The following is a 7,822-nucleotide window of genomic DNA, read 5'->3' as shown; positions in this document are numbered from 1 at the left end:
GGGAATGGGTGGGTAGGGAAGTGGGGGGCGCTATGGGGGACTTTTGGGATAGCATTGGAAATGTAATTGAGGAAAATATGTAATAAAAATATTAAAAAATTAAAAAAAAAGATGTGAATAGCCATAGTTGAATGTTTTTATGTACTCGGTAGTTTGGGACTTCTAAAGACGCTTTTGAAAGCTGGGCACAGAAGCATAAATGTGGAATACTGGCTACTCAAGAGACTGATACCAGAGGATTACAAGTCCAACGCCAGCCTTTGCAATTTAGTGGAACGGTCTCAAGATTGTTTAATAAACTTAGCATTGGGCAGCAGTTCAGTGGTAGAGGGTTTGTTTCGTATGATGAGTCCAAGCCTCAGCATCACCAAACACACACATCCTTGGAGCTTTACCTTACACCACATGGGAAGGGGCAGAAGGAAATGAAGAACAAACAAACTCATACTCCCAAAAACTTACCTTGAGGTTGTCTGGCAATTCAGAACGTCCTGCATACCCAGGATTCATGGTAATAGCTACAAAACAGTTTGGATTGAGCCTTAGTTCTGTCCCTTCAAAAACAAACACTTCTAGTTTCTGCTGAATAGCTCTCTGAATGCAAAGAATCTGCTGCGCCACCACAGATAGCACTTCCAGTTCAATTCGGTTGAATTCATCAAAGCAAGCCCACGCACCCGAAGAAGCCAGTCCTTTAAAAAACTAAGGAGACGGGAGGCAAATGGTTACCTTTCTTTCTTCCTTCCTTCCTTCCTTCCTTTCTTTCTTTCCTTCCTTCCTTCCTTCCTTCCTTCCTTCCTTTCTTTTTTTAAAAGACATTTGACCTTCTAACTCAACATTAAAATTAAGCTTTATAAGCTCCAAGGATATCATCTTTACCACTAAAAGCAAAGCTCAAGTAGTACGTAAACTACAACCCAGTACTACTAGCACAGGAATTTGCCTCAGTGTGCCCAGGTAGACCTAGCTGGAAACCGGTGACATTTGACACTACTACCTTTCCCATTGCTAGGTAGTCGAGCCCGTCGGAGCAATTGAACACTACACACTGTACAGCCAGAGCTTTAGCCAGGTCCTTGGTGGTTTCCGTTTTTCCTGTGCCTGCTGGTCCTTCTGGAGCACCTCCAAGGTTTAAATAGAAGGCACCTATCTGGATTTAAAAAAAAAAACAGCTTGTGTGAAAAGAATCTATGATTAACTAAAACAACAAATAAACAAGCAAGCTAGATAGCCATTGGCCAAGTGAAGTTATTTGTATTTGTAGCTTCAAGGAAGCCAGGTTACATTGTTATCTTTCAGGATAGAACTTTATGACTATACAAATGGAAAGTCTAAAGGGTCTCCACAGCTAGTGAAATGTAACAAAATCTCCTTTGTTGTCTAATTCTTCATATGTACTAGTTGTCCCTTCAAGAACAGAGTCTATCTCTGAGGGAGTAAAACTAACTCTGGATGGTTTTCTTTAGAAAATAGATGTGGAGGTCTAGGTAGAAGATAAGAAGGACACTCTCCAGATAGGTAGGTGCAAAGAGGGTAAGCCCCTGGCACGGTGGTGCCGATGGGCCTAGATTCGGAAGACAAACAAATGTGTCATCTATGAGTTCTCTGGACTGTGTTCCTTACTCGGTATGTTCTCCATTTTCTGCATCCTCAGAGAACTGCTCTGTATTTGTCTTATGACTACCGTCTCTTTTCACTTTGTATTATAGTTGATATGCATTCTTCTTTTTCATTAATCAGAGTTTAAATTCAGCAGTGTATGAATTATTTCTCTAATAAATCATCTGCACAAGAACCCTTGCATCATCTGCTACTGGAGAACTCAACTTTACGCTCTAACCACTCGGCATTTAATGGGTTGCTGTTTCTTCATGCTCCTCCTGAATTCCCAGGTTGGGTTGGCAGATGCAGCAAATGAAAATGCACAGGGAAACTTAAATTTTAGACGAACAATGGATGATTTGTTAACAGTTTCCTTGTTTCCCTTACATTATTTAGATGACGTGCACACACACACACACACATCACAAACCATGTAATGATGCTTCAGTTAACAGTAGAGGATGCCAATATCATATGCCATACAACCTCTTCCTGTTGGCCATAAGCAACTAGTTTTGTGGAACATATAGTTTTGCAAATGCATATTTTTGGCATTTGCATGAGACACACTTTGCATGAGAATATATCTCTATCCTTAAGTGACATAAGACATTATGAATATATTTTTAATCACTTGAAATTTAGATTTAACTAGAGGTCCTAGATCTATCATTATTGTGGACTTTTGATAGTTGTACTTCTGTCTTCCTAGAGATAAGTTAATAAAGGAGGGGCCAAAGAGGTGGCAAAGAAGGTAAAGGTATTTGACACCAAACCTGACAACCTGAGTTTACTCCTCAGGTCTCATAAGATAGGAGAGAACAGACTCCTGAAAGTTGTTCTCTGACCTGGGCATAGGCAGCACCCCACTCTCACACATATACACACATAAATACTTGTAAAAATGTTTTAAATAAATGAGGGTAGTTTATATTAAATTTGGAGAAGAAAATAAATTATGAACCAAAAAAGTCAAATTCAATGTGTGAACAAAGTAACTTAAGTGCATACCAATGTTCTGTAACATCTGTCAGTTAAAGGCGTTATGACAAGTCGAGGTGAGTTACCAAGATACTCATAAGCGTATTTGACGTTGCAATTAATGATACGAACTCGAGCATTCTCATATTCCCAGTAATAACGAAGTTGAGCGAGCCACTGGAAATCTGTATCATGTGAGACACCTAAAAAGAATGAAATAAAATCATCAAGTGAATATAACTTGAAAAGTAATTTCTTATTATCACAGCAAATATTAAAGTGATTCATGTTTTCAAATTAAAGACAGGATCATTCAAGATCAGGTGAAGGTGGTGTTTGCCTTTAATCCCAGCAATCAGAGGCATCAGAGACAGGCAGATCCTGCGAGTTTGAGGGTAGCCTAGTCTACATAGCTACTTCCAGAACAGCCAGGGCCACTCAGAGAAACCCTGTCTCAAAAACAAATAAACAAAAAAAGAAAACAAAAGAGCATTCAAAAAAAATCCTGTTAAGAAAAAACTCATGTCTTGGTTTCTTAGACACTATCAATATTTTACATTTTGTAGTAAAGAAACGGTCACCTACCCATTTCAATCATGTCCATGACGACATCTCTAGCGTGGACATCAATTGTAACCAAAGCCCCCAGTGTGATCCTGGTCTGCTTAGACAACTTCCCTCTCACCAGCTCCACAATGTCATTTAGTTGATACTGGAGTTCCTTGTAGTACTTCTTTAATCCCTACAAAATAGCAGCAGATTAATCGACATTACACACACACACACACACACACACACACACACACACACACTCATGACTATGCCTAGAACATATATCTTACATATATACTTACTTATTTATGGAATAACTTTGACTTCATAATCTATTTCAAAATATAAGTTACAGAATGAATTTGTGTAAGCCTAGTAAAAATAACAAGCTTTCAAAAATGTTAATGCTACATATAGAAATTGCAAAGAACAGACAAGAAAACAAAGAAATATGGAACGAGAAAAAGAATGCTGCTGTTTAAAATCAAATGATGCTTTACCTCTGTTCCACCACTTATGATTTCCTGTGTCTCAGAAGTCCAGAACATTTGAGACACACAAAGAACAACCTGGCCAGGCCACTCTCTGACCCAGTCTTTTCTTGCAGACTCTGGATAAGCCTGAATAATTAAAATAAACTTCTTTTAAAAGTTTACAAGTTTAAAAGTTTACAAGAAAAAAAAGAGCTGTAAACATCTAAACATCTAACAATTTTTAAATTCTTTTGTTGGTTAGTTGCCAAAGTTTTTGATGAAAAATATAAATTATTTCTATTATTATAAGGAAAATATAAAAATTTCATTAAACCATTTGAAAAGTCATGCATAAGAAGGGTGAAGATTCTGAAATGGGTTAATGTTTAAGGATAGTTTATGAATGTACAAAGGCTTGAAAACAAGTCAAATATAATAGATATTGATGCTAAAGTTTAATTGAAAAGGAAACTTGCTGGTTAATGTTGTCAACTTGGCAGAGCCACTGGGAGACAGGCCTCTGGCATGACTATGGGGTATAACTTGATTAGGTTGATTCAAGAAGACCCATCTTAACTGCAGGTGGTATTCATTGGGCAGGTGACTCTGGTGTGTATAAAATGAAGAAAGCAAGCTAATCACTATGGCTGTAGTATTGGCCAGCTGCTTTTGGCTCTGGCTTTTGGCCCTTGCCACAGTGGGCTGTACATTGCACTGTGAACTAAAATAAACACTTCCTTCCTTAAGTTGCTTCGGTGAGGTTATTTATCATAGCAACTAAGACAGAGACCATATAATATACTGAAAAGCTGGGTTAGTAGTTAGAATGCCTATGCCACATATCCATAACCTTTCTAAAAACTTATATAATGAGGATATGATTACATTTATTAAATTATATACACCTGAACAATCTGTACATTTGAACTTGAAATATGTTTCTTTCTGCTACTAATACTTTCATGTTTCAAAGCTTTAAGTGTATTTTGGAAGGAAGACTTAGTAGTTAAAAAGTAGCTTGCCTTGATAACAAATGTTAACAGCAAATACAAATTATAAATTAAAAAACTCTATAGAATGAAATTTCAAGTTGATGCTAACGGAAATTATTCTTTAAAAATAATTCATTAAATACAAGAATATATATTACTTCTAAAATGTTTCTTATTAAAATACTTATAGCCACATTCAAATAACAAAGTAACATAAGTGGTAAGGAAAAGCAGCGATTGTCAGATGTGTGGTAAGTACATTTTCTATGCCAATGAAGGTTTTACCTCATGGACAATGTTGGTGCTTTCCTGTGTGTTTTTAGTTTGTTTGGAATCATAGAGAAAAGACCAAAAAAAAAAAAAAATTCAATTGCAAAAACAATGACGCTGCAGAAAAACCATCTCAAGAAAGTGAGCTCTGGGCTAGAGAGGTTGCTCAGTGGTGAAGAGAGTGTAACACTCACTCTTCCAGAGGACCAAAGTTCAGTTCCCAGCACCCATGTCTGGCAGCTCCTAACTGGCAGTAACTCCAGTTCCAGAGGGAGGTGATACCTCTGGCCTCCATGGGCACATACTCTCACACAGAGATACAAAAATACTACATATAATTAAAATAATAATAATTTTGAAAGAGAAGCTTCATAGGGCCCTTTAAGAGAAGGCATCTCACTCATTCCGTGACTTCCTGAAAATCGGCTGCAAGGGCTTATCAAGCTACTCTCACGGCACAGCTGCTCCTCTGTGCCGGTAAAGGCTGAGCAAGGTAACACATACATCTCAATATTACAATATTTTGATTAGCATTAAGTGAGGTCCATAAAAGTATCCAGGTGCTATATTTCCTTCCATTTATAACGTACCCATGCATGTTCATCTCATTTAGAGTTCTAAAGTAATTAAATCTCAAAAGCAACAAATGAACTAGATAATTTATTTAGCGTCATATTTGAGAGGGTCTGACCTATAGATCAGCAAATATTAACGCACATGGCTGTTTGCATACTAAAAATATATAAGTAACACTGCAGCATTCTATTTGTTGGGTTTTTTAAAAAAGGTTTGATTTACTTATTGTGGGGATGGGGATATATGCCAAAGAGCAGGTGTGAAGATCAATAGGCAACACATGGGAATCAGCCCCCCTTTCCATCATATGGATTTTAAAGATGCAACTCAGACTGTCAGACTTGGCAGTAAGAACCTTTACCTGGTTAGACATATCTATGGTTTTCTTGTTTGTTTTGTTTCCTTTTGTTAAGACAGGGTTACTTTGTAGCCCAAGCTGAACTGAAACTGTGTAACCCAGGTTGGCCTCAAACATTGGCAGCACATCTTCCTCAGTTTCTCCAGTGCTGACATTGTAGCCTTGAGCTACTTACTATGTCTTGTACATTTCAATTTTGAAATTTACAAAATAAAATTTTGATCTTTACCACCTCCAAAGACCTACTTCTCTTCTCTCATTCCCTTAGAGTAAATCTCACCTATATATGCTCATGTCAAAAATACTAAAGTAGTTCTTAAGACCTTCTCCCTTCTCCCCCTTTTACTGGAAAATCAATTTAAGACCTGTTAAAATTGGATGCAATTATATTTCTCTGAATAATGTCTGAATTCCTGCATGTCTCTGCCCCTTGTCTAGTGTCAGCCCATACATTTATCTTCTAGGCTAATGCAGAGTTTCCTAATTTCTCTTCCTGTTTTGATAATCTACTAATCCATTCTTTATACCATAGTCCTAGTGGTATAAAAATATAAACCAGATTATGACTTCCCCAATTAAAATACTCTTAACCTTCCTGTGTGAACAAAGCGACTTCCTGGGCATCTTCCTTTCCACCTCCCTAGATCTTCATTCTCTATTACGTTTGCTCTACTGCAGACTCAGAGGTCTTCTGGTGGTTTCTCACAATCCTTCAACCTTTTTGTGTCTTGGGCCTTTACACAGGGTACCAATATGTCCACTCTTTTTTTTTCTTTATATATTTTTTAAATTTTTTTATTTATTTATCATTTTATTTGTTTACATTTCAAATGATATCCCCCTTCCCAGTTTTCCTTCCACAAACCCCCTATCCAACCACCCCTCCCCTTTACCTTTATGAGGGTGCTTCCCCACCCACCCACTTCCATCTCACTGACCTAGCATTTCTCTACGCTGGGGCATCAAGCCTCCACAGGACCAAGGGCCTCTCTCATAAGGCCATCCTCTGTTACATATGTAACTGGAGCCATGGGTCCCTCCTCTTTATCTAGTTATTTTCTCTTTCTCTTTAATATCTTAAACTCAGGCTAACTTCCTTTGTGAGCCTATCCCTGGACCCTCTCCCATCCTAAACAGATATACTTTATTATTCTCTCTAATGATACATTTTCCTCTTATACCAGTATTGTTGTGTGTGTTATGATGTGTATTATTCTCATCAATTCTTACTAGTAATGTTAGAAATACAGAGAAAAAAATAATGCTCGACAAACAAACAACAGTCTTTTTAGAATATAAATTATCCATCTAATCCTAGGAAACATACCAGTCTGGAGGCAGCAATCACATCACGAATGCTTCTGAGCATTAGGTCTTCTACTTGAATGAGCCATTTCTCTACAGCGCCCCTCGCTGCAGACGTGGAGATCACTGCAATCAGCTCCACTCGCTCACCCTCAGAGCTATACATGGCTTTAATATCCAGATTAGCCAGGAACTCCAACTTAGCAATGCCCTCAAAGCATTTTTTTAAGTGTGGCTGAACTCTGAGTGGATCTTTGGTCTCTGACAAAATCTCTAGCATTTCATCATTAGATAAAAAGAAAAAGCTAGAAAAGAAACATAGGAATAAAACACCCTTAGTGGCAACTCATCACACAACAGAAGATGTGTTCGGTAATAGCACTGTTGATCATCTACCATACCGGGGGAAGAAAAGACGCTTCTTCTCAAGGTACGCATTCAGTCCTTTCATGATTTTCTCCAAAAGGTCATTGCAATTCTGTAGTTTTTCCAACAAGCCTGTTAAAGAAGTAGCAGCAAGCACCTAAAAGACACAGTTCATATGAGACATACTCATGTGCTTGACATAAGACATAAGCACTAATGTACATATGCAAAATGTTAACTTTTTTGAAACTTTATGAAATCGGTAGTGAAATATACCCTCCCCTTTGTGGTCTCCCTTCCCCCAGCCTGGAACCTGCTTGCTCAAGGGTGGAGCTACCTGCTCATTC

At 37.8% G+C, this 7,822-nt stretch overlaps 1 protein-coding gene across 1 annotated transcript in view; it reads right to left on the bottom strand.

Annotated features, from left to right (window-relative positions):
- The window catches only part of Dnah12 (dynein axonemal heavy chain 12), a 184,675-nt gene that overhangs the window by 109,079 nt on the left and 67,774 nt on the right, over positions 1-7,822 (bottom strand). Inside the window, exons 20-26 of the mRNA XM_021181341.1 lie at positions 7,511-7,632; positions 7,132-7,414; positions 3,636-3,755; positions 3,169-3,325; positions 2,614-2,786; positions 998-1,150; positions 463-702 (exon numbers count right to left, since the gene is read on the bottom strand). Coding sequence (XP_021037000.1) covers positions 463-702; positions 998-1,150; positions 2,614-2,786; positions 3,169-3,325; positions 3,636-3,755; positions 7,132-7,414; positions 7,511-7,632 — 1,248 coding nt within the window. The remainder of the gene's footprint in view (positions 1-462; positions 703-997; positions 1,151-2,613; positions 2,787-3,168; positions 3,326-3,635; positions 3,756-7,131; positions 7,415-7,510; positions 7,633-7,822) is intronic.

The sequence above is a fragment of the Mus caroli genome, chromosome 14 (assembly GCF_900094665.2).
Source record: "Mus caroli chromosome 14, CAROLI_EIJ_v1.1, whole genome shotgun sequence".
In the NCBI taxonomy this organism is placed as follows: domain Eukaryota; kingdom Metazoa; phylum Chordata; class Mammalia; order Rodentia; family Muridae; genus Mus; species Mus caroli.
The sequence above is the reverse complement of the archived record's forward strand: the minus strand, read 5'-3'. Positions and strand labels throughout refer to the sequence as shown.